General features: G+C 41.7%; 4 protein-coding genes across 5 annotated transcripts; 1 reads left to right on the forward strand and 3 right to left on the reverse strand.

The window, feature by feature from the left end:
- Nucleotides 1-1,451: 1,451 nt before the first annotated feature.
- Nucleotides 1,452-24,756, forward strand: LOC307248188 (gamma-crystallin M3-like; the record flags this gene model as incomplete). 2 transcript variants are annotated; one of them, XM_080024471.1, is made up of 3 exons in its annotated part: nt 1,452-1,694; nt 23,372-23,620; nt 24,478-24,756. In XM_080024471.1, 3 exons carry the CDS (start codon nt 1,500-1,502, stop codon nt 24,754-24,756), a joined length of 723 nt encoding a protein of 240 aa, XP_079880597.1. The 2 variants fall into 2 exon arrangements, with proteins under 2 accessions (XP_079880597.1, XP_079880596.1); XM_080024470.1 differs by lacking the exon at nt 1,452-1,694 and adding an exon at nt 22,608-22,622.
- Nucleotides 9,616-10,348, reverse strand: LOC307248190 (gamma-crystallin M3-like; the record flags this gene model as incomplete). Its single annotated transcript, XM_080024473.1, has 3 exons — nt 9,616-9,894; nt 9,986-10,225; nt 10,334-10,348. The coding sequence occupies 3 exons, from the start codon at nt 10,346-10,348 to the stop codon at nt 9,616-9,618; spliced, it is 534 nt and encodes a 177-aa protein (XP_079880599.1).
- LOC307227304 (gamma-crystallin M3-like) lies at nt 13,970-15,260 on the reverse strand (the record flags this gene model as incomplete). The annotated part of the gene is made up of 3 exons (XM_079996586.1): nt 13,970-14,245; nt 14,784-15,107; nt 15,249-15,260. 3 exons carry the CDS (start codon nt 15,258-15,260, stop codon nt 13,970-13,972), a joined length of 612 nt encoding a protein of 203 aa, XP_079852712.1.
- LOC307227305 (gamma-crystallin M3-like) lies at nt 20,618-21,803 on the reverse strand (the record flags this gene model as incomplete). The annotated part of the gene is made up of 3 exons (XM_079996587.1): nt 20,618-20,896; nt 21,074-21,337; nt 21,795-21,803. The coding sequence occupies 3 exons, from the start codon at nt 21,801-21,803 to the stop codon at nt 20,618-20,620; spliced, it is 552 nt and encodes a 183-aa protein (XP_079852713.1).
- Nucleotides 24,757-27,271: the final 2,515 nt, after the last annotated feature.

Raw genomic sequence — 27,271 nt, forward strand, 5'->3', positions numbered from 1 at the left:
CAGGTCCAGAAAGTCAAAATCCAGTTTCCATGTTTTTCTCCAATCGTACACTGATCCACACATTAGTTGAATCCTTGATTGGGCCTCAGGGCTAATGCTAGTTCACTTTGGCTCGCTCAAAGTCCCAGAGTTGAGTTTTATTTTCTGAACCAGCATTTTTCACCTTAGGTTCAAGTCAATACACAGAGGTGAAAAATCCAGGTTCCGAAAGTATAAACTCCACTAGAGGACCTGGAGTCAACCCTGTGGATTTACCTAATTAGCAGAGGAAGTTTATTAGTGCATGGAGGGAGGTTAAACATGGAAACAGGACTTTTACTTTCTGGACTTGAGATTGTCTTCCTCTGTCAAGATAATTGCTACACAGCATACATTACAGTATTACATTATAGTATACTACCTCAGACATATTACATTTATTTGAACTGGCTTTAATAGAAAACCAACCAAAATATTTAACTAGCAACTTTATTTTGCCATAACAGAACAGTAGAAATGGCCAAGAAGTGAAGATACATTTTCAATTATTGGAAGCACAAGGCAGGGGACGGGTATGGGAGTACATGGTTGATGGTGTAAAGTCAACACAGAGATGTTTCATTTTTATGCAGAAATGGGCCAAAATAAGAAGCTTCACTTTTAACTGTCATGATATAAATATCTAGTTAAATCAAAGCTTTAATCTCCAATAACACGGCCCAGCTTCAGTGGAAGCTGTGTTTGCCATTGATAAAGAGTTGTAAAAAGCAACGAGTGTCGTGTTGTTTTCCTGGTACAGCGACCACTGACCCTGGGGTCACTCTACTCTGTTTTGATCAATAGTGATGAATATGTGAAAAGTGGCCAAAAGAACAATAACTGACGGCCAATAAGCTAACAGTACGCGATGGCCATACATAACCCGATCAGCATCACCATCTGCAGATAGAGCTCATTTAAATAACAAAACTTTATGCTGCGCAATCATGCACAGTGTTTTTTATAAAAGGACAGAGGGGACGAGGGGCACTTACTGTCCACCCTGCCCCCCCGGCAAATAAAACCATGGGAAAGGTAAGAGCTAAGAGCGCTAAATGCTAAAATGCTCTGCTTTGTAATATCAAAATGAGCGCAAAACCATGGGCAATGTTTCTGGACCGGACGACCTGACAAGTTCCTAACGGGTTTCCAAAAGGTTCCCACCAGGTTCCCAATAGGTTCTACAGTAAGAGCTAAGAGCGTTAAAGTGTACTGGGGGGCTTTGAAATATCAAACCCAGTGCAAAATCATTGGGACCATTAATCGGTTCCTAATGGATTCCCAACCGGTTTCCAATGGATCCCAAAGGGTTCCCAACCAGTTTCCATCTGGTTCATTCCCAACTGATTCCCAAATGGTTGTATTACTGAGAGGACCGAACATTTTCAGTTGTTGATGTGTTGCCAACCACCAACCATCTCCAATCTCCACAGATAATCTTCTACGAGGACAGGAACTTCCAGGGCCGGCACCATGAGTGCATGAGTGACAGTGCCGACCTGCACTCCTACTTCAACCGCTGCAACTCCATCCGGGTGGAGAGCGGCTGCTTCATGGTGTACGAGCGGCCAAACTACCTGGGCCACCAGTACTTCCTGCGCCGGGGGGAGTACTCGGACAACCAGCGCATGATTGGCATCAACGACTGCATCCGGTCTTGCCGCATGATCCCTGCAGTAAGTGGAGGGCGGGATCCCTCGATTTGAGGGGTTTTAAGACACGGATGTGTCTTGGACAGTTTGGACAGTTGTGACTAAGAGAGAGCATGTCATTTGATGGAGTGCTGAACCAAAGGGTCTGACAATTTCTTCAGTTAAGTTGCATTCCATTCCTTAGTTTTAGAATATGTTTGCACCTATATGTCCTTATTTGTCCCTCCCCAGCACCGCGGCTCCTACAGGATGAGGCTATACGAGCGGCCGGACCTGGGCGGCCAGATGCAAGAGCTGAGCGACGACTGCCCCAACGTGCAGGAGCACCTGCACATGTCAGACATCCAGTCGTGCAGCGTGGTGGATGGCCACTGGCTGCTGTATGAGCAACCCAACTACAGGGGACGCACCTACTACATGCGACCCGGCGAATACCGACGCTACGGCGACTGGGGCGGCACTGGTCCCCGGGTTGGGTCCCTCCGGCGCATCACTGACTTCAACTGAAAAGCCCTGTCCTACCTCCCGCCTTTGTGTCTGTTCAAATAATAATAAAGAAAGATGCTTGTTTAAAACCCTGTGTGTTTCTTCAGTGTCCTCTTCAAAGGAACATTTTATTGGTTATTGTTTTCCAAATGATGTGTTCACTATGTGTGGCACAGTGAAAATGTTTCAAATTCTACTTAAAACACATCAATAATCCGCAATAACAAGCCCTGGATCAACAGCGACCTGGAGAAGCTGTTGAATAAGAAGAAGAGAGCCTTCAGGGATAGGGATAGGGAGTTACTGAGGAGTGTGCAGAAGGAGCTGAAAGTGAGACTGAGGGAGAGCAAGGAGGCATACGGGCAAAAACTGGGGAGCAAGCTCCAGCAAAACAACGTGTGGAGGTGTGTGGTCAGAAATGAAAAAGATCACATGATTCAAGGTGAAGGGGATCAGCCTGAGGGAAGCCTGGACAGAGCCAATGAGTTGAAGTTGTTCTTCAACAGGTTCAGCACAGGACCCTCAGCTGCCTTCTCCCCTACCCCCAGCCACACAGACCCCACACCCTCCCTGCCCCCACCATGGACTTCAATACAGCCCCATCAACACCTCCCCCCGCATCAAGAAAAAAAGAGCCCACCTCTGCCACCCACCTGTCTGTTTCCTGTAGTCAGTTGAAGAGGCAGCTGGAGACACTGCACCAGAACAAGCTGCGGGTCCGTATAGTATCAGCCCCAAGGTCCTGAAGGTGCGCCGACCAGCTATTCTACAGCGCCTCTTTAGTCTCAGCCAACATCCTGCCTTGTTCCGGTACCTAAGAAGCCTAGGAAGTCCTCTCCATCTGCTCTCAATGACTACAGACCGGTTGCATTAACATGACACATCATGAAGGTCCTGGGGAGACTGATATTGGCCTATCTTACACCTCAGGTGAGCACCTCTCTGGAACCACTGCAGTTTGCCTACCGCCCCAAGGTTGGAGATAAAGACGCCATTATCCACCTGCTTCAGCGAGCCCACTCTCACCTGAACAGAGCAGGCAGCACTGTGAGGATCATGTTTTTTGATTTCTCCAGTGCTTTCAACACAATCCAGGCTGCACTGCTACAAGAGAAGCTCCAAGAGATGAAGGCAGACGCCTCCACAACTTCCTGGATTATTGACTACCTGACAGACAGAACACAGTTTGTGCAACTGAGGGAATGCGTGTCTGAGCGGGTGGTTAGCAGGAGCACCGCAGGGGACTCTACTCTCACCTTTCCTCTTCACCCTGTATACTTCAGACTTCCAATACAACTCCTGTCATCTGCAGAAATTTTCGGATGACTCAGGAATTGTGGGGTGCACACTGGTGGACAGGAGACTAAGTACAGGGAACTGGTGGACTGCTTTGGGGCATGGTGTGGAAACAACCACCTGCAAGGAGATGGTTGTGGATTTCAGGAGGACCAGGACTAAGCCGAACACTATTTCTATCCTGGGAGAAGAGGTGGACGTAGTGGATGGTTACAGGTATCTGGGCGTTCACCTCGACAGCAGACTGGACTGGAAATGCAACACTGAGGCTGTCTACAGGAAGGGAGAGAGCAGACTTACTTCTTGAGGAAGCTCAGGTCCTTCAATGTGTGCAGCAAGATGTTACATATCTTCTACCAGCCTGTTGAGGCTAGTGCGATTTTCTTTGCAGTCATCTGTTGGGGCAGTAGCATGAGAGCCAGCGACTCCAAAAAACTGAACAAACTGATAAAGAAGGTGGCTGTGTGCTGTGGTCTGTTCTGGAGAACCTAGAGCTGGTTGTGGAGAGAAGGATATTGCATTAAGCTGCTCAGAATAATGGACAACACTGCATACCCCCTACACAACCTACTGGTCACACAACAGAGTGTCTTCAGCCAGAGGCTCCTTCAGCTCTGCTGCTATAAGGACCCTTACAGGAGGTCATTCCTGCCCACCGCAATAGCCACCTACAATGACTCCCCTCTGTGTGTTAGGAGAGGAAACTCCTCCTCTGAATGGTAATGCACAAGACACATTTTTACTTCACATTTAACTTTCACTTTTAAACTTTACTTTTCACAAAGTTAAATTCAATTTTATTGTATTTGTTTTTATATGGTAGAGTAGTTATTTTATATGTATATGTACATACACATATGCATATGTGTGTGTATCTGTATTTATGTATATACGCTACTCACAAAAAGTTAGGGATATTCGGGTTTCAGGTGAAATTTCAGGATGAAGCTAAAATGCACTATAACCTTTGCAGGTGAACTTAATTTGACCTTCTCTAAACTTTTGAATGCACATGTCCAACTGTTCAATGTTTCAGTACTTTTTGCACAACTTGCTGTTCTCTAGCAAGGAGCTCAACGGCAAAATTCACAACAGGTGTTTGATCCATGAATCGACCAATACATTTCCTGGTTCAATTAGAATTGGTATTTAAACAGTCCTCTTCATCACGCTGTTCACATTTTTACATCATGAGACCAAGACGACACCTAACAACTGATCAACAGTACCTCGCCATTGTGAGGCTTCAAACAGGATGTTCTCAGAAGTGGCTACTGAGCTTAGAGTGTCACAGAGCGTCATCAGCAGGTTTCAACAGAGATAAAGAGACACTGGAAGAGTCACAGAAAGGCATAGACGTGGAGGTCCTTTGGCCACATCCCACACTGATGAGCGCTGCATTGTGAACAGTGCCCTGCGGAACCGGATGATGAATGCCACTCAACTGCAGGCACATTTAAGGGAGGTCAGAGGGACCCAAGTGTCACATCAGACCATTTAAAACCGTTTCCATCAGCGTGGTCTGCGTGCTAGACGACCTGCAAGGTTACCTGACCACACCACCAGGCACAGGCATCATCGTCTTGCACGGGCCAGGGAGCATTTACGCTGGACGAGGGACCAGTGGCCTAAGTGCTGTTCTCTGGTGAAAGTCCATTCACGTTGAGCAGAAATGATGGCCGCCAACGATGTTGGAGACGTCAAGGAGAGCGCTACGCATCAGCCACTGTTGTCACCAGATGAGCCTTTGGTGGTGGTGGTGTTACAGTGTGGGCAGGTGTGTCTAGTCAATACAGAACTGCCCTACACTTTGTGAATGGTACAGTGACAAGCCCATACTACCTGAATAACATCATTAATACAGTCATTGTGCCCCTGCATGAACAACACAGGCCTAATTTCATCTTCATGGACGACAATGCTCCAGCTCATGGAGGTGGCATCATTAGGGAACGGCTGCTGGAGACTGGGGTACCTCAAATGTGTGTATATATATATATATATATATATACATATACATACGTGTATGTGTGTGTGTGTGTGTGTGTGTATGTATGTATGTATGTATGTGTATATATACATATATATATATATATATATATATATATAGTAATTGATTCAACACAATAACGTGTGCTTTTTTACATTATGTCTGTTTTTTCATGTATATCATTGCTGCTGCAACACTGGAATTTCCCTTTGGGGATTAATAATCGGGGATTTATCTTATCTTATTTGAATGGAAACTATCTATTTTTCTGCAACATCAAAATTACAAGGCTGCACTAATCAATCTTATTCATCAATATCAGTTCAAGAATAGCAGCTTTGTGTTCAGAACAAGTTTCACACGGAAAGTGATGACTTTCAGTAGTGATGAACGGTTGAATTCTTTGAGATTCAGTTCTTGACGAGTCACTCAGTAAAACGAGTCCTTCAATTTGTCCAACTCATTTGGTTGAGTTGGTGTTAGGCACGGGGAGTGAGGGAGGACTTCCTGAGCGATGAACAAAAGTCAGAAGAGTCAGTTCGGCTCAGAGTTATGAATGGAATTCTCACATCAATCATCTAATTCTGTCAAAGCTATTTATTTTGATGGACTGTGCAAGTGTAAATCAGTCACATTCAATATGAATAACGACAAATGCCTTGGACTTTAATTTAATCCTACTTCACTCTTTGGACAGAGTGACTCCAGACTCCTGAGTCAAGTAATTTAAAATATTTTTTTGCTGCAAGAAAATCAAGTCCTGCATCACTAACTATTAGTCAGAAACATTGGTTTACAAAAAGAAAGAAAAAAGTTCAGGAAAGTTTGGAAACTGGGTTAAATGTATGTATGTATGTATGTAGATTCACATTTGCTACTGCTCATTTTCCTTGAAGTTTCACAGCCCTAGAAGCTAGCTGGGTGGTTTTAGAATCAGGGACATCTTGTCAATCTTGACAATTGTCCTCATGATTCAAAAGCATTGTCCAGACGTTTCTTTTCCCCCATGTCACGCCAGTCTAATCCCCCCATGTGTTGCTGCCAAACGCTTCCAATGCCAGTTCATCCAAAACCGCAGACTCAGCACATTTCACTCCGGCAGCTCATCAGTTGTAAAACATTGTGATTCAGTTCAAATAGTGTGTGAGAGTCCCCAGACAAAGGAAAATACTTTTTTTTTTTAATATTTAAATAATAAAAATTCTCCACATATTTATTTTGGAGGAATGCAAAGTGTAAATCCGTCGCATTCACCGTGAATTATGGCAAATATCTATCGTTTTTGCCTTGGACTTTAATTAAGTCCTTAAGTTTTATAAACTTCTAATTCTTATATCTTCTAATTATTTTCAGTTTGTGAGTCGAAGATTCATTCTTTTGTCTTGAGTGACTCCCGGCCAAGTAATTTGAAAGATTTGTTCACCACAAAGAAATCGTTCACCAATCTTACATCCTTAACTATTAGTAGACCCATATAATACAAAGCACAGTTCTACGTGTTTGTGATGTTTTTAGTGGTTAACAGGATAACGTTGCACTGCCGTGGGATTATTAAATAGTAAATATGTGCAGTGTGCAGTGGCAGAAATACATTTGGGCTTCACTTTGTTCTAATGGGGTTCTAGTGACACCTCCAGAATGACAAAAAGACAGAATAGTTGACTTAGACATGGTAGGGTGCCCGGTGGCAACTCACCACAGGGATCATTCTGCAGGATCGCACACAGTCGTCAAATCCCATTCAGCGCTGGCAGCGATAGTCACCACTCCTCAGGAAGTACTGGTAGCCCATGCGGTTGGGCCTCTCGTAGACCTTCCAACCACCACCCTCCACCCGGATGGAGTTTCAGGGGCCGAAGTGGGAGTCTATAAGTGGGAGACATAGAAATCCAGTCTAGACAAACACCATTACGAATTTATCCCTACACTTAAAGAGAGTAGCTCAGGCAGTGCCGTCATAAATCTCCATAAACTAGCTCCACGTGGCTTAGTTGGTACCAATCTGTGTCAACCACCATAAATGCCATTGTGAGTATCAACCTGTGACAGCCTCTTTTACTGATGTTTGGTTAAATTAGGCCACTACACATCCAGAAGGATCCACAGTTAACCATCTCCCTCTACCCATGACCAGCTTCAGCTTACCACTTTTGCATGTATACATCCACACTGACAATCATTAAATCCAACCACTGGCACTGCACAAACATACCCAATGGCGAGCCTCCCTCACCAACTACAGTACCACCACCAGTACCATATGGGCCTTCCCAGTGACTAAAACCCCACTGGCACTGTTTTTACATTCTCAGTGCATTTTTTTGAAGAAGCATAGAATTCACTTTGCATCTATTGCGCTGCCCACAGGTTGAAATTATGTTTCGGGATGTTTTGCAATTGTGCAGAAATTGTATGATTTTCCAGAATAGTTCAATTTCTCAAGAAGCAGAAAAACTTTACAAATAAAAAAACCCCTTCACCTACACTCCAATGATTTAGAGTTGGCATCTGTTAATGATCTGCTCTCTTTTGTAGTAGATCCTCTGGACACAACGCTGCCACATGGCAAGGTCTGAGAACGTGCCAAAGGGCAGCTTGAATCAATCGCCATTGATATGCATCGACACAAACATATGTATCACCCATACCTTTCCCACCTACAGGCCAGAAAACAGCGTCGTCACCTGCCAGAGTCTGTTGATAGATCCAGATAGCATTTGGAAACATCGGATGAGTATCAGGACTGTTTTTATCGAGTGATCAACAGCCTGAGTAATGAACTAAACAGACAATTTTCTTCAGATTCATATCACATTCTGTAAAGAGTAATTGCCCTCAACCCCAAATACAAGGATTGCACTTCCCCGATGGCTCACCATTCCGGGGTAACTGATTAAAAATGCTGAACAGCACCAGAAAAAGCATCTTTTTGAATATTGTCAACATGTGATACACCTAAAGCCATACAAAGAAGCTTTGCTCGAGTTCTTCAAACTGGCGTATATATCTCCTTGACTTTGCTGTCACATCAATTGCATGTGAACTTTTCATGGCTTCGTCGGTTAAAGACATATCTGAGGAACAGGAACTAGAACCTGCAACCTTGCCCCTCCGGCTGTAAGTTCCACAAAAAATAAAGGTCTGGACATTGACACTGTGCACCACAGAAACAGGCAGAAAGTTCTTCTGTGACTGTGAGTACACATTTTTTGTTGTGAGTAGGTATTATCAGCAATAAGTGGGTCAATGATAACAGTGTAGTCTTATATGTTGTATCATCTAAACACTGAGTTTCCTCAAACTGCTTTCCTGTAGACTATTTGCATTTGTCTGTCAAGATAGTTTGCTCCGCCCATGCAGCCACAACGCTGTCCACAGTCCAGTGTCTAATCCTGCAGTGGTGTAGCATCTATATGAACTGCATATGGCTGCGGTCAAGGGCACAGTCTATGTGAATGTTGCTTTTTAATATACATATACATAAGTAATGGACGGGTGTCCCTCCTTATGTAGTGTATTGTTGATGGTTTACCTGAATACTATAGTGACTAATGTGTCGATATAGCACCCTTTTTAAAATCTTTTGTGTAACCTTTGACTATAGAAACCCTTGTTTTTCTGTCTCAAACTGTCTGCAGAGCTGCACAGACTTGTGTTTAATTGGACTCAACTGGACACTAAGTTGGTCATCCAGGCCTAAATACACAGTGAGTCTTCAGCTCATTGAAGCAGATACATGTTGGGTTGGGGATTTGGCTTCTGATGGGAAAACACTGGACCCTCCTTGTGTAGCAGTGTAATTCATTTCCTCGTCTATTGTACTAATGTAATAATTTTCTAATATTTAGATAAAAGGTTAGCACTTCCTGTTAATAGTTAGGATCCCCCAGTCATAATTATCCAGTCACTGTTGTTGGCAACATATTACACTGTGGATGACAATGTCTATATATATAAGTATAAATAGATATTAATTTGGGTATGAATGCAGATAAAATGTCCACCTAGTGCTACCTATAAATTGAATCTGTCCCTGGTTGCAGCTTTGAAAAGCCACCCAAATTTTTATCTCCAGTGTTACCACACATCAAACAAACTGGACTGGAACTGTAGGTTTCATATACAAGCCTTTATTAAAAACCTTCTATTCACAAAAGTAGTTATTTTCTTTTTTTAACAGGAATCCATGATGCGCCTAATGGAGCTGAATCTCATGGAGTTGCTCATGCCCGTGTCCCTCATGCTGCGGTACTCGCCGGGCCTCAGGTACATCATCCTGCCACGGTAGTTGGGCTGCTCGTACATCAGCCAGTGGCCGTCCATCACGTTGCAGGACTGGCAGTCAGACATGCGGTAGCGGTCCATCATGTTGTCACAGTCGTCCATCAGCTCGTGCATCTGGCCTCCGAAGTTCTCCCTCTCGTACAGCCTGATCTTAAACTGTCCCCTGTGCTGCAAATGGGAGAAAATAAAACCATCGTCAACAGTCACAATGAGCCGAATAACTAGATAACACGTATGTGAAGTGAGTTTTAGGCCTTACCATGGGGATCATGCGGCAGGACCTGATGCAGTCGGACATGCCCATGCGCTGGTAGTCAGAGTACTCTCCCCTCCTGACGAAGTACTGGTTTCCCATGAAGTTGGAGCGGTCGTAGACCATGAAGCAGCCGCTCTCCACCCGGCAGGAGTTGCAGCGGCTCAGGTAGGAGGTGAGCTCAGGACAGTCACTGCTGGTCTCATAGGAGCGACCCTGGAAGTTCCTGTCCTCGTAGAAGATGATCTGCAGGGGAAAAAGACAACGGATTGGAGTGCCATCACTGAGCATCAATTGGATTCCAACCCTTGTTGTTGATTTGAAATCTTTGAGGATTTATGCTGAATGTCTTACCTTGCCCATGGTCATGATGAGTCTTTGGTTGATGGATGGATGGCTGTATGGTGATACTTGGCTGGTAATTGTACAGCTAATGCTCCGTACCAGCTGCTTTTATACGTGGCTTAACATCCCAAAACATCTCCATCTCCTTTGTTTAAATCCCTGACTGGACAGGATGGTATAGGGCACCCTGTGCGACTGTAATTGAGCATTGTGTGCAGGTGTGACGGGGCGCTGCTTTTGTTCCGAGACAAAGGCCGAACAACAAGAAACTTCTCTCAGCAGCTCGGTCATCGGGCAGTGCCACATATCGATAGCAGCATTATGCATATAGACATGCAAGCAATAAACATTTCAGGTTTGTTTGTTTTTTCGGTTTTTATTTTCGAACAGAACTCGTACAGGCAACGGGTCCGACAAAGACATTGTTCTGGTAGTTTGTGCACTCCCTGAACCTGTGGTCTTTGTTTATGGATGTGCGGTCAAAACAATTCAGCGCTTTTGATTGATTGGACACTTGATTATTCACTATGGCATTCTTGAGAATAACTCTCTGCTATGCACCAGGACTGTTGTGTTTCATGTTTGATTCCAATTGAATCCACGACAACATGCACAGTTGACCTTAAAAATAAATGTCTACCTCTGTCATGGATAATCACTTTTGTATCGCTTCACCAAAACTCCTGTTTGTTTATGTTTTATTAACGGGCGTGATTGAGCATATGATCAGTTGTAGCACTTTGAGACTGTGGCTGTGATACACTGAAACATGTACATACAGATGCCATGTTGTCAATAGAATAATAATAATAATAATCATTATTATTATCATCATCATCATCATCATCATCATCATCATCTGCATCATCAGCATAATCATAATCATAATAACATTATGGTTATTATGATTATGATTATGATTATTATTTTAATTATTATTATTAGTAGTAGTAGTAGTAGTAGTATTAGTAGTAGTATTATGGCATATACTGTAGCAACACTTGAAATTAATTTGAATTGGCTGAAATAGTAGTCCTAAGCATTATTACGTTTGTAGTAAGCATCAGCTCCAGGTACAGCCTGCAACAACCCGTAACAGAAATAAGTGAGTGTAGAAAAAAGATGGATGCTTGTGTTTACATTGATTAATTACAAGGAAAGCAAAACACTGTTTTTTTTCTATTGTGCTTTGGTCATTTTTTCAGTATAGAGTAATTACCTAATGTGATTACGATGAACACTCATTTGGCGGGCCTGGCGGAGAGCAAGAGGGATTTTCATATCAAAGGATAAAGATGTATGAGCTTAGGTTGTCTTCTTAATGTAGAAAGGTAAGGTCTTCTTTAGTGTGGTGCACGGAGGTTGGTGGTATACAGTATATGGTATGAAGGCAAGCAGGTTATAATTCCAGTCTTTTCTTGTTGCTTAGAGCAAACAAGGATGATTTGGAACCAAGTTCTAGCAGCCAAGAGGGAGATGCCCATGGCTCTGTGCCCCAAAACCTTTTTTTAAATTTACTTCAGATGAATAGACAATGTCGTGGCGGGTTGCACTTATTCACCCTTAGCTTTTACTATGCCGACGGAAGTGATAATAAGGGCATCTAAGTGGGCTGTTGTCTGGTGGAGCGAGGTTGAACTCAGGGATGCGTCCCCTCCCATTGGAGCAGATATGGATGAAATGACTACAATCATGTAGAGTACCTGTAGTTTGAGTGCCAAAACAAAATACGTAAGAATGAAGGTCATACCTCGAAAATCTAGGACCAGTTTCGGGTTGTACAGGAAAGGTTTCATATTGACTAGGAGGTATTAGCGGAGTGAAATCAATCAAGAGATGGTATAGCTACCCCAACAGAGAATGACTGTGAGTTGAGAAAGGTCCTTGTACAAGGCATACAATTGATTGATAGGTCCTTGCATTAGGCATTCAAATGATTGATAGGTCCTTGTACAAGGCATTCAATTGATTGATATATCATTTTACAAGGCATTCAATTGATTGATAGGTCCTTGCAGAAGGCATTTAAATGATTGATAGGTTCTTGTACAAGACATTCAATTGATTAATAAGTCCTTGTACAAGGCATTAAATTGATTCATATGTCCTTGTACAAGGCATTAAATTGATTGAGATGTCCTTGTACAAAGCATTCAATGCATTGATAGGTTAATTGTAGAAGGCATTCAATGCATTGATCAGTGATTGTACAAGTCATTCAATTAATTGATCGTGTTACAGAAATTAGAGGGTCACTTTAATCAGCAGTTTGTCAATCGGGCTAGTTGGTCTTAAATAAAGTGGCAGACAGACGTTGGTTTTACTTGTACAAGGGTCGGATCAGAGCTCTCTGAGACGAACAATTTATTTCCAGGGAGTCGGAGAATATATGGTCAGTTCGAGGTCACAGATACAGAGAATATACAGTCAGCCTGACCTGACAGGTGCAGAAAATAATTGGTCAGGCCAAGATAAGGCAAGCTTTGAGGATGGGGCAAGCTTTTTGGCAGGAACCCAAGGGAGGACACAATCTAAAAGGTTTGTGAAAGAATTAACCCTGTGTGCAGAAATAAAGGTGTGTGACTGGAAGCTACATGAAGTTGTGTTCTTCATTAAGTGTGTGCATATATGTTTATGTGATTACATGGATTTAGATATATTGTTACAATTGGTCATTGTACAATGCAATAAAATGATTGATATATTATTGTAGAAGGCATTCAATTGATTGATGGGTCCTTGTACAAGGCATTCAATTAATTGATTGGTGATTGTACAAGTCATTGAATTAATTGATCGGTCATTGAACAATGCAATAAAATGATTGATATATTATTGTACAAGGCATTCAATTGATTGATAGGTCCTTGTACAAGGCATTCAATGCATTGATCGGTCATTATACAAGGCATTCAATTAATTGATTGGTGATTGTACAAGTCATTCAATTAATTGATCGGCCATTGTACAATGCAATAAAATGATTGATATATTATTGTACAAGGCATTCAATTGATTGATAGGTCCTTGTACAAGGCATTCAATTCATTGATACATCACTGTACAAAGCATTCAATTGCTTAGTATATCATTGTACAAGGCATTCAATTAATTGATCGGTCATTGTACAATGCAATAAATTGATTGATGTATTATTGTAAAATACATTGAATTGATTGATTAGTTGTTGTAATGTAAGGACAAAGGGACAAAAGCAGAATATCTGAAGCAAAGGATTTTATTGCATTCGTAATATTGCTCCAATTTATAGAATTTAATTCAAAGTGACTGCAGTGTACAGCACAGCTGGGGGAAGAGTTATACATGAAAATACTGCACAGCTCACTGTTGGAGTATTCAACACTTTCTTTTGTTCATAAAGTCAAATTCTTAAAACAAAAAAAAAAACATCTTTTGAATCTCTGCCTGACGCCTTATGGCTAAGAGGAAGGTTTTTTTCATATATCAATGAAAATAACACATTGATTAATGATTGGAGGATATTGGAATACAGAGGGGGCTTCCCTTGTTCACCTCCTAGTTTTAGCTGAGAGTTTTTTAACCAAGGAAAGCACCTTGTGTTTTTAAAAGTTTCATGTTTATTAAAAAAAAACATCTTTCCCAGACGTTTTGGATGCGGGGCGGTTAGGAGGACTCTGTGATGCGTCTGATGGAGCTGAACCTCATCTCATCGCTCCCCATCTCCCTCAGGTTCCTGTACTCGCCAGGCCTCAGGTAGAGCATCCTTCCACGGTAGTTGGGCTGCTCGTACATCAGCCAGTGGCCGTCCATCACATTGCAGGATTGGCAGTCGGACATGCGGTAGCGGTCCTGGATGGACTCACAGTCATCCATCAGCTCATGCATCTGGCCTCCGAAGTTCTCCCTCTCATAGATCCTTATCTTGAATGGTCCACGGTGCTGGTGGCAAAGAAAAGGAAATGAAAACCAACATTGACACAGACATTTAACTTATAGTGCCTGATGCATGCGCTGCAGGTTGCCAAGACTGATAAAACCGTTGCCTAATTTGTGATTTTATAATTCAGTGATAATGAACCAATATCATTATCCATATTTTGATATGCTCACTTGTTTCACCATTTGGGACAGAGCAAATCAATGCTCAAGGAAAACGCATTTACCTTGACAGAAGTTTCTAAACATAAGGAGGTATACTGTGCTTAAGTGGTTGACAACAGGGTAATTAGACCCCTCAAGACAGTTGGCCCGGGAAATGTACAACAATATTAATGAAAACATTAGATCATATAATCACAGTGAATTTTAGGGCTTAAAAACCCTGGAGGTAGACACAACGTGTGAAAGGCTTCTGGTGGTGAATCATGTCATTTTTATCCCCAGAAATTGTTTACTTCCACTCTAGAGTCTGGTCCATGGTTCAACGTGTTCAACCAGACTGAGTGTATATAATTCCCAGGTACTTTGCTGGACTTACCACTGGGACAATGCGGCATGAGCGGATGCAGTCGTTGAAGCCCATCATGCGCTGGTACTCGGGGTATTCGCCCCTGCGCAGCAGGTACTGCTGCCCCATGTAATTGGGCTGGTCGTACACCATGAACTGGCCGCTCTCCACCCGGCAGGAGTTGCAGCGGCTCAGGTGGGAGGAGATCTCCGAGCAGTCGCTGTTGCACTCATAGGAGCGACCCTGGAAGTTCCTGTCCTCGTAGAAGATGATCTGCAGGGAAGACAAGCACAATGCATCAGTTGTTTCTGCTTGAGGAGAAAACCTCTTGTGGCGAGTGGAAGGCCTTTGGATCTGGAGTCCAAATTATGCAACATTTTCCTATTTTGTTATTGTCAACTGAAACAAATCAACATCAGCACCATTCTATCTGCAATAAAACCCTAATATTCTATCCTACTTCCACCGTTACCCATGACCTTCATCGATCGTTACCTTTCCGTTCATGGTTCCAGTATTGGATTTCTGCCGTTCACCTCCCTGGCCGGCTGCCTTTTTATGCCTGATGCGACATCAAAAGAATCGGTGCTGCGATTGTATGAAATAACTGAGTCAGCTCAAAAGCATAGAGGTGCAGACTGTACTGTACATCCACGCAGCGCTTGCTGTCCACTGATGGTAAATTAAATAGTAGGGGTGGGATGGGAGGGTCCATGAGTTTAGGGTTTTTAACTGGAAAAACGTTCAGGTGTCCAATCAGCAAATTAATGATTGTGAAATAAATGATATTGTTATTAACATGTAGGTTTGTACAATGCATGCGGGGACTGCAAAAAATAACAAGCAATTGAAATATGTACAAAAGACGAAATTGCTCTCCTATCATTGTTTGATATCATTGTGTGATATTTGAAGAATTGCCTGCATTAACGTTTTTTCATAATTGCAAAAACGAGAAAATTCTCAGCATAAACTCTTGATCTACCCTGACAACGGAACATGTTCCACCAGTTAACAATAGAAACAAGTAAACAACAAATAAATGATGGATCCAATTTATATTGTATAATTATTATTATTATTATTATTATTATTATTATTATTGCTATTATTATTATTGCTATTATTATTATTATTACTATTATTATTATCATTATATTTTGTGTGTGTGTGTTGTTGTTATGTTTGTGTGTGTGTGTGTGTGTGTGTGTGTGTGTGTGTGTGTGTGTGTGTGTGTGTGTGTGTGTGTGTGTGTGTGTGTGTGAGTGTGTGTGTGTGTGTGTGTGTGTGTGTGTGTGTGTGTGTGTGTGTGTGTGTGTGTGCTTGGTCAGCACGCTGACAGGGAAGCCTGATCAGCTGCTCTGTTGACTGCAGGAATTCAGCATCTAAACAGCTAAACCTCTGATACATCAGTATTGAGAATAAAATGTGTAACATAAAAATACAACATTTATAGGAGATAAGATAAGCTTGAATACTGCAGACACTCTTATTTTTTACAGGAAATGCCTCTAAGGCTTTGCGCAAAGACTAAAGCTGGGGCCACACTATGTGATTCTTTCAATCATGAACGACAATGAAAAGATTGACCAGCGCACATTAAACGACTGACATTTGTAGATTTTCAGTGTCTTCTGCACACACACATACAGTAACTGCTGTCTCTGAGGAGCACAAATCTAAAGACGGAGAACAGACGGAGCGAGAAGGTATCTTCATCATGAGAGGCAAAATATCTCGCGATATTTTGATACCAAAACAAACATGGATGCCGTACAGCTCGTCACAGTGGTTGTTTGTGCAGCAAACTTGCGACGCTGGCATTATAAACTAATGAGACCCTTATGAGTCTGCCACTATTCCACAAGTTGCTTTTCAGAAGTCCACACTTGCCGCTTTCTTTGGCTTTACCACAATCCCAATCGGCAACCGAGATTTTTTTATTTTATTTTATAATCATTGTCTATTTTAATATAGTTAAAATCTTTATTAAAATTGTGTTTATTAATTAAGCATTAATAAAAGCGTTTTTAAAATAATTTGTGGAAAGCAGGTAAACATGTAACCGGCCGCATGTAAATATGTAGTATGTTTACTACATGTAAAAATGAAGGGGGCCGCATGTAAAAATGTAGTATGTTTACTTCATGTGAACATGTAGGGGGCCCATGTTAATATATATTATGTTTACTACATGTAAACATGTATAGGGCCCATGTAAACGTATACCGGGCAGCATGTAAACACATAGTGAGCAGCATGTAAATATATAATATGTTTACAATGTGTAAACCTGTAGGAGGCCGCATGTAAATATATAGTATGTTTACAACATGTAAACATATAGCGGGCAACATGTAAATACATAGAGGGCCGCATATAAACACATAGTATGTTTACTACATATAAACATGTAGCAGGCCGCATGTAACCATGTAAACATGTAGCGGGCCGCATTCAAAACATGTAGTAGGCCACATGTAAACATGTAGTGCGCCTCATGTAAAAACATAGCAGGCAGCATGTAAACGCATAGGGGGCCACATGTAAATGCATAGGGGGCCACATTTAAATATGTAGTATGTCTACTACATGTAAACCTGTAGTGGAACCCATGTAAACATATAGTGGGCAGCATGTAAATACAAACCGGGCTGCATGTAAATATGTAGTGTGTTTACTGCATGTAAACATATAGCAGGCCGCATGTAAACATACAGCGAGCAGCATGTTGGGCCGCATGTAAATATTTTGTGTGTTTACTACATGTAAACATTAAGTGTGCTGCATGTTAACATGTAAGTTTACTACACGCTTCCTTCAACTGAGAACCATATCAAGAATCAAAACAATACTATCACACAGCGAAAAAATAATCCACGCCCTAATTTTCTCATGACTAGACTTCTGTAACTCCCTTTTTTCTGGCATCAACCAAAGGTCACTCTCAACTAGTTCAGAACGCAGCAGCTAGGGTTCTTATCAGTTCCAAAAGACGACATCACACCAGACCGCATGTAAACATGAAGCTGGCCGCGGGTAAATATGCAGTGTTTTTACTGCATGTAAACATGTAGCGACCCGCGGATGTAGCGTACATGTAAACATGTAGTATGTTTACTACATGTAAACATGTAGCGTACATGTAAACATGTAGTATGTTTACTACATGTAAACATGTAGCGTACATGTAAACATGTAGTATGTTTACTACATGTAAACATGTAGAGTATTATTATTGGTCGGGAGCAGGCTAGTTTGACTCGCAGAGTGTCACTGTTTAGCATCCGACACGAAACCGATGCTGGACTTTTGTTCCTCACTGTGAAAGTGAAAAAAATACTATTATATTAAATGTATGTATATATTTGAATTACCTTGTCTGAATATATGTGTTTATTGATACCTTCCTCATTGAAACTGCCAACATGCCTGTTTTCCCAGTCAACTGCCTGCATGTAATTAAGTGAAATGAAGGAAAAAAAGTATGAATGCAATGAAGTCGATATGTACAGTATATACACCCACAACATTAAAAAACCACTGACAGGTGAAGTGAATAACATTGATCATCTCTTTCCGGTAGCACCTGTCATGGGGTGGGATATATTAGGCAGCAAGTGAAGAGTCTTTTTCAGTTCTTGAAGTTGACGTGTTGGAAGCAGGACAAATGGACAAGCGTAAGGATCTGAGCAACTTTGACAAGGACCAAATTGTGACGGCTAGACCACTGGGTCAGAGCATCTCCAAAACAGCAGGTCTTGTTTGGTGTTACCAGTATGCAGTGGTTGGTACCTACCAAACATGGTCCAAGGAAGGACAACCGGTGAACCAGCGACAGGGTCATGGGCACCAAAGGCTCATTGATGCGCTAGGGGAGCGAAGTCTAACCCGTCTGGTCCGATCCCACAGAAGAGCTACTGTAGCACAAATTGCTGAAAAAGTTAATGCTGCGATGATAGAAAGGTGTCAGAACACACAGTGCATCCCAGCTTGCTGTGTCTGGAGATGTGTGGACGCAGACCAGTCAGAGTGCTCATGCTGACCCTGTCCACCGCCTAAAGCACCTACAATGAGCATGTCAGCGTCACAACTGGACTGCTGGGAAACCTTGGGTCTTGTCATTCATGTGGATGTTACTTTGACACATACCACCTATCTAAACATTAATGAGGCGGGTCAGAGCTGTTTTGGCCGCCCAAGGGGGACCTACACAGTATTAGGCAGGTGGTTTTAATGTTGTGCCTGATCGGTGTATAATATATATATATAATATTAAAATATCTATTTCTATACATAAGTTGGTAAGTAAATTGGTAAACAGTGAGTAAAGGCTTACTTACTAACTGCAACTGAAAGTGCTTTACAAAAAAGAGAAAATTCTAATTTGAGTGAACACATTTTCTATGTGATGTTTTATTATTGCTTTGTTTCCTTAGGATAGATTCCATTATTTGAAAAGGGGAAGCAGCCAGTCATGAGTCAGGATTTCAGCTGGATTCAGCCCTGATTAGATGTTTGATGAGCAAACTTTCCTTGCAAGGTGATTTAATAAAATCATTTTTAAGATATAGAATTCATTTTACGTACTTTTCTTTTTAAAATGCTGATGCAGCGGTATCGTGTTCAATCCAGTGGAATGGAAGGTTAAATTGGGTGTGCGGCCTCCAGGCCTCCTCTTTGTGCTGAGCTGCTTTGTGCTGCAGGTGGGCAGCTGTTCTTTTGATTCACTGGGATTCTAAGCTTCTACCCCAGAAAGACCCAGCTAATCAATTTATATTGATACAGGATTACACAGCAATTGAGTGAGAACAAAGGTTTTTATTGGCTTATTAATGAACCAATGATTTATTCAGAAATGTATTTAATCAGTAATTTCATAAACAGAAAAATAAATAGACAAATAAATAAATGAATAAATAAATCAACAAATCAATCAATAAATATTATGACAAAATGTATCAAAATATTACCCTGAAAACAATTTATATGTTTTGATGTACTTTTTTATTTTAACTAATTACAGTGTTACTTACACTCAAAATAAAACGTTTTTATACATTAAGAAAAATAAGACAACATAATAATATAATTATACATTTTTAATTTTATAATTTTGAAATACCTTACCTTTTAAATTTCATTAACCCCACTGGGGAAATTCACAAGCAAATTTTGAATTGATATACTTAATTAGTTAAGTAAAAAAATAAAAGGGAGACTTATTTAAGAGCTACGGGGTCTGAAGTCAAATAAGATGAAGGTTCATAAACATTAAAGGGCTGAAATATTTGAAGCTTGTGCTTTTAATGTCAAGGCAACACGACCACTTTATATATGTGCTGTTATTATTAAGAAAGCATCGCCATCGCTGTGATTTTCCTTTTTGTTTCATCAATTCATCCTGTTAAATAAAATAAAATAAATAGAATAATCCAAGCAAACCACAGCGAGTCCTCATGCTTCTCCATGTAACAAATTTTTATTATCAAATGTTTTCAAGGAATGTGCCAACTCTTTTTCTACATTTTTAATTTTCAAGAAGACTAAACTAAAAGTCAGATTTCAGATCCAAAATCCGTTGAACAATACACAATTGATTCAGACAATAGGAATAATTCTGGTCTGCAAGCAATGGTCTGCAAAAGCAACCGTGTGCTTAAGAATCAGAGACCAAGTGCTCAATTTAGTAATATCGGGAAAAGGCCTGACAAGAACTTTTGACTGAGTCATGAAAAAACATGAAAGCTCAAGGGACTGCTGAAGGTCCTTCCCTGAGACCTTCCCTTCCTCTCAACCCACCAAAAACGACAAACCAGAGAGAGAGGTACTTCAAAATACAGTTTTTATTTGTGACAGAGACTTTAGCACATGTCCGCGATATGCTTGATGGAGCTGATCCTCATCATGGTGCTCATGCCCATGTCCCTCATGCTGCGGTACTCGCCGGGCCTCAGGTACATCATCCTACCCCGGTAGTTGGGCTGCTCGAACATCAGCCAGTGGCCGTCCATCACGTTGCAGGACTGGCAGTCGGACATGCGGTAGCGGTCCTGCAGGGACTCGCAGTCATCCATCAGCTCGTGCATCTGGCCTCCAAAGTTCTCCCTCTCGTAGATCCTCATCCTGAACTGGCCACGGTGCTGTAGGGGGAAGCCAAAGTGTAAAGGGTCACACTTACAGTGTCATTCATCGCCAGAAGGGTCTCCAAGACAAGACCATCATCAGAATGGTATTGGAAACCATCCCCAGAAAGGTCCCCAAGATGAGATCATTACTGAGAAGGTTTCCAAGACAAGATCTAACCACGAGGAACTCACCATTGGGATCATGCGGCAGGAACGAATGGTCTCCATCATGGTCATGCCCATGCCCATCATGCTGCTCATGCGCTGGACATCGGAGTACTCGCCCCTCCTCAGGAAGATCTGGTTTCCTGTGAAGTTTGAGCGGTCATAGACCACAAAGCAGCCATTCTCCACCCTGCAGGAGTTGCAGTGGCTCAGGTGCATGGTGATGTCCGAGCAGTCGCTGCTGCAGTCATAGGAGCGACCCTGGAAGTTCCTCTCCTCGTAAAAGATGATCTGCGGTGGGGATGGAAGAGGATAACGTTACTCATGAAGGTCATTGTTAAACGTTCTGGGATGAAAGTTCTGCGGCTGGTCAAACTGCTCAAATCCATTGTAATGGTAAATGGACCACGTTGCCAAAATATATTCAACATATGATGAAACATGAGTAGGGGAGCAACACTAGACACTCTCTGACCAAGAACTTTTTCGGTCTAAAAACACCGGCCTTTTAAACCGATTCAGCCATAATAAGAAAGGCTTCCTAGAACTGGAAGTTACAGGAATGCCCTTCAAGATCTGTTTCAGACCTTTTTTTTTCCTTTTATGACTCAAAAAACATCATAAAATAGATGTATTCTGTATACACCTATGGAGAATCGATGGATACACACCAAAGTTAACAAGCAACAAAGATGTTTTTGTAAATATCAAAGTATTCTCTGTACTGTAAAAAAACATGGATTTTTACCCTGCCCATGATGACGGTTTGAGATGGTTGCAGATGACTGAGTGGCAAGTTTTGGTGCCCAAACCGCGGCCCTTTTATATCGCCCGTCCTGCGAGCACCTTTTCTACACCTTTGTGCCAAAACCTCATGAGTCATCATCCGGAACCACGTGGGAACTGCATTCAGTTTTTTTTCAAACAGCAGAACTCAATGGTTATTTTTGTGTTTTACATTGCATGTAGTTTGGGAAGGTCAAAGAGGATGGAGGTGGAACACCCAACATACCTAGCTCCACCCAACCCCATCCAGCTCCATCCAACCAACCCAAATCAGGTCACACCAGAAGGATTCAATCACATTTTCCCTTGAAGGACATTTTTAATGACTTATTACATTTTTGGGGCGTCCGAATGAAATATTTCTCCAAGTTGGCTCATCATTGGTTTATTCAATATGACAATGATAATAATAATTTGATCTTTAGTAAGTTAGTTAGTCTGTCCATTAATAAAACCAACAAACCCTATCTGCCGTTGCTGCGCTATTATGCAAATTTTCCCAAAGATGAGCGATAAAAAATAACAAAGGCATGGCAAACAAAGTTGTGATTGTATGACTGTCTGACCTTACTGTAAAGAGCCATTATTGTATCCATAATAAGTGATGTACAGTACAGTAGAGCACACGCCCTATAGCGCTGCATGACACAATATGATAGTGATGAGTCGAAGCTTTCTGCACAATACGTGCTGCGATACTACGGCAGAGCAATGTATAAAAAGGGTCAAGGGTTTGATGTGGCCGCAGTGCATCTGAGATTATCTCACCAACATCATGACCATGGGCAGGGTGAGTAAAACCACATCCACTGAAATCCTGGAAATAACATTTAGACCGGTAACTGTAGCCCGTCGTACTTCTGTATATTCAGTTCCCAGAGACTTTGCAATTGTAAGTCTGCTACATTTCAAAGCAATTGTCTATACTTATTTACTCTACTACATTTCGAACACCATGATTATATCTATATTGATTAATTGGGTCCATATCCTTAAAAAAGTATATAAAAAATCAGGATCTGCATGAGAATCATCTCCAGAAACAGAAAGCTACAGTAGTTCTTTATTTATAATAGACTCTGTAATGTCAGGACATTGGATATGATGAGTAGTTTACTTTTAATACTTAAGTACAAATAAATACAAAGTAAGCAAAGTAAGCAAATACTTTGACTAGAGTCATTTTTCAGGGTATTTGTACTTTTTCTTTAAAGTACTTTAAATTAACCAAGCAAAACAAGCAAGCAAGTGAAATGCATTTAATGAAAATAGGTAAGGATGACATTCATTCTGGGTCATCACTTTGGACTTTGAAGAATCACGATCATTCCTCATCAGTGACTGGATCCATTCAGAATTATTTTCCTATTCCTAACTCACACAGAGGAAGGCAGGATTCACACTGAACCCTCTTATAATTCCCACTGTAGAATGAACAGAAATGAAACCTTACCAATGAGTTGTAGAGTTCAAACCTTGTGGGATGGAGGTGTCATAGCGTTTGACTAACGAGTGAGGTCTGTCCCCCTCCCCCTGCAGATCATCTTCTACGAGGACAGGAACTTTCAGGGTCGCTCCTATGAGACCAGCAGCGACTGCCCTGAGCTCACCTCCTACCTGAGCCGCTGCAACTCCTGCCGGGTGGAGAGCGGCTGCTTCATGGTGTACGAGAGACCCAACTTCATGGGTCACCAGATGCTGGTGAGGCGCGGCGAGTACCCCGACAACCAGCGCCTGATGGGCATGAGCGTCAGTGACTGCATCCGCTCCTGCCGCATGATCCCCCTGGTAAGATAAGACTTTATTGATCGGTCCGTGAGAGGGTCATAGGGATCCAGTTGGTGTCCATTGGCTTGTAAGGGGAAAAAGTCAGGAGCTGGACAAACCCTTACCCCTAGACCCTCACCCTAACCCCTAAGGGCATGAGAGAAAATTAGCTCAAATAGATATTAACAAATTAAATTCTTACCTTTTACCTTAAGAGGGTGGTCAGTGCATTGTAGACTATTCACTCTTCCTAACAGGAATTCATATTAACCACAACGATTCCACTACACCTAACCGTAACCCTACTAGAACTACCCCTAGTCCCTTGGAAGGAGAAAATGGAAACGTTTAACTAAATAAAAACAAATATTAATCATTTTATACCTACCTTTTATCCCCACAAAGGGGAAGGCAAAGCACTGTAGCTGGTGCATCTGTCGATATGGGAACCTCGCTCAAATCCAAACCCATCTACCCACCTAATCAACCCCTAACCCTTACCATGACTTGTTGCCGCCCAAATTCTTCAATGGGAGATTGGAGGTTGATATCATTGATTGATTTATACATTTACGAAACAAAAGATAAGCAGCAGGTATAAGTCAATGCTTATTTTCTCCTACCCCTATTGTATACACTATATAATCCTGAATTAATAACGCATCAGCTGATGATGCTCCTTGTTCTGAGGAAGGATGTGTGGCCAAATAATCAACAAACTGTGATCACGTTATTATTAATATATCTATACCGATACAAGTCTTTTGAGCCGCCACCCCAATCGAGTTCTTGCAGGCATTTTGGGTGATGTCCATCCATTGAGTACTTGAGTCTATGACTACGACGCAAACTAACCCCTTAAGTCTCTTGTCCACCAGCACCGTGGATCCTTCAGGATGAGGATCTACGAGAGGGAGAACTTTGGAGGCCAGATGCACGAGCTGATGGACGACTGCGACAACATGCAGGACCGCTACCGCATGCCCGACTGCCAGTCCTGCAACGTGATGGACGGCCACTGGCTGATGTACGAGCAGCCCAACTACCGTGGAAGGATGATGTATCTGAGGCCCGGCGAGTACAGGAACCTCAGGGAGATGGGAATGGGCAACATGAACAGGTTCAGCTCCATGAAACGCATCATGGACTCCTGTTAATGGACTCATCCCATTTTTAAAGTCTATGAAATAAAGATGAAATAAAATTTACTAACCTTACTGGTGTCTGTGTGTTATCAGAGTGCAAAGTGGTAGCTTTACAATGGCTACCATGGCCACCATTTTATCACAAATGAAATATTATCATCATTAACTACGACACAAACCACAGTTGGGATTTGGGAAATTGTTTATTATATCAATTAAGGGTTGGATACAGGAGTTGATAATAGTGAAATTAGATCCAAGTTGGATCTCGAATATTGCAGTTGAACTATCAGTCCATTTGCTGGGAACCCCCTGGAACCTCTTGAAGGACCCCTGGCGGTCCCCGGACCCCACGTTGAGAACCGCTGACTCAAAGCATTTCAGTAAATCACTTTTATTTGGCCATTTTATTGATACACTTTGTCACTTTGACACTTTGTTATAAATTTTATATTGCTTCATTTTTAATCTAATCTTAAATGCAAGGTAGTCTCATTCATTTATTTTAGAGACAAGATAGCAGTTTTGGAAAAAAGGCAACTTTGTGGACAACTACATGTAAATAGCAAAATTTTTTTTTTCAAACAAATGTTAAAAAAGGTTTTTATTGAAAGAAATTAACAATAGAAAGACGGTTTAAAAGTCAATTTCTTATGTAAGTATTACCAAGTTAAACCATGGCATTACCACATTTTTATTGGTCTTGTGCCATTGTCCTTGAACTGGACAAGCTCAGCTCATCTTTATTCTGTCACACACACCACACGCATGCAGCTACAGCGGCGGACACAAAGGGAGGCCGCGAAATGTGTTTTATCGAGGTTTGTCTTTGCCTCCATGGGGCAGTCCAGGAGCGGTGGGCAGCTCACAGTGCCCAGAGACCAACGTCAGCATTCAAGATTCAAGATTCAAGATTTTTATTTGTCACATACATATACATACTTCCATAGATATATGCAGTGAAATGTAATGCAACGCACCTGGTGATAGCACACAATATGTCCTAGGAAAAAATAAAAAAATAAAATAAAATAAAAAGTAGAAAATTCCTTTCTAATAGACCGACTAACTGACTAAAACGTAATACAGTAAGTGGAATACTTATAGAATAAGATAAAAAATATATAGAATAAAATACAATAAAAATAAATTGAAATAAAATGGAATAGATAGAAGGATTATGCCTATGTATGTACAGATATGTGCATTTAAAGTGGCATGTGAATTAAAGTGGCATGTGAATGTGAATAGTGTGAGGTAGTGTTTGGGATAATACAGCACAGTATACAACAGTACGGCGCAGCAATACGGCATCACGAACAACCCTGAACAGTGACACAATATGCGGTACAGTATGCTACATACAGTACAGTAGGTAGTGGAGCCTAGTGCATGGCTCAGTTAGGACCCCTGGTGAGGTCAGCGTTGACAGTTCTAATGGCTTGCGGGAAAAAACTCCGTCTCAGTCTCTCTGTTCTCGCTGTGTGACTGCGGAGGCGCTTGCCTGACCGCAGCAGCTGAAACAGTCCGTTGTTGGGGTGATGAGGATCCTTCATGATCCTACGGGCTCTGCTACTACACCTCCTGGTGTATAACTCCTGCAAGGGGGGGAGGGTAGTTCCAGTGGTACGTTCAGCTGAACGCACCACCCTCTGCAGGGCCCGCCTGTCCTGGGCAGTACAGTTCCCAAACCAGGCAGTGATGTTGCCTGTCAGGATGCTCTCCACTGCTCCAGAGTAGAAGGACTTGAGGATCCTCACCGAGACCCATCCATCACTGGTCAAACGATGTTCTTAGTGGGGGCTCTTACAAAGTTATACGGAGAAAGCCCTGTGTGAGCACGAGGAAAACATGCAAACTCTACACAGAAAGGCCTCTAATCGGGAGATATCCCACGGGAGTGCGGTGCCAACAGCGCCCAAGGCGGGAATCGAACCCAGGAGTAATAGTGTAATAATACATTTATAAAAATAAATAAATAAATAAATAAATATCCATTATACTTTAGCATTACCCATTTCTGTAACCATTGAATATGTGATAATAAATTGTATCATATAAAGATTGCTTTTTTAATTTTGATTTGATTGTCTCTTTGGGTGATTTAGGTATAATTTGTCTAATCTGTATTCCCACATGTTAGCTCATTCAAATCCTGATCATTCTGTCAAAACTAAAAGCGCGTTTCAATATAGTAGGTCAAAACTCTGTTCCCAGGTCCATATTGAGGCCAAAAAACAATCAGGATTTTTTTTTGTGATGATGAAGCCTTCGCACAACAAATCCACGCACATCTGTGAAGCTACGTTAACTAATGCTTGGCTAACTTAAAATTAACTTGCTTTTACTGATTGATTTACTTTTTATTGGTGTTCTTCTTGACATTCTAGCTCATCAATGTTACAGTTTCACATTTGATGAAGTGTTTGCAACAGTGTAATTAGTCATTTAAGTGTGGCCATTTGACATTTTCAAAATCTGGCAGTATAATCTCAAAGCTGGGAGGTGAAGTACAAACAAGAGACAT

Source organism: Zeus faber (assembly GCF_960531495.2).
Source record: "Zeus faber genome assembly, chromosome: 2".
Lineage (NCBI taxonomy): Eukaryota > Metazoa > Chordata > Actinopteri > Zeiformes > Zeidae > Zeus > Zeus faber.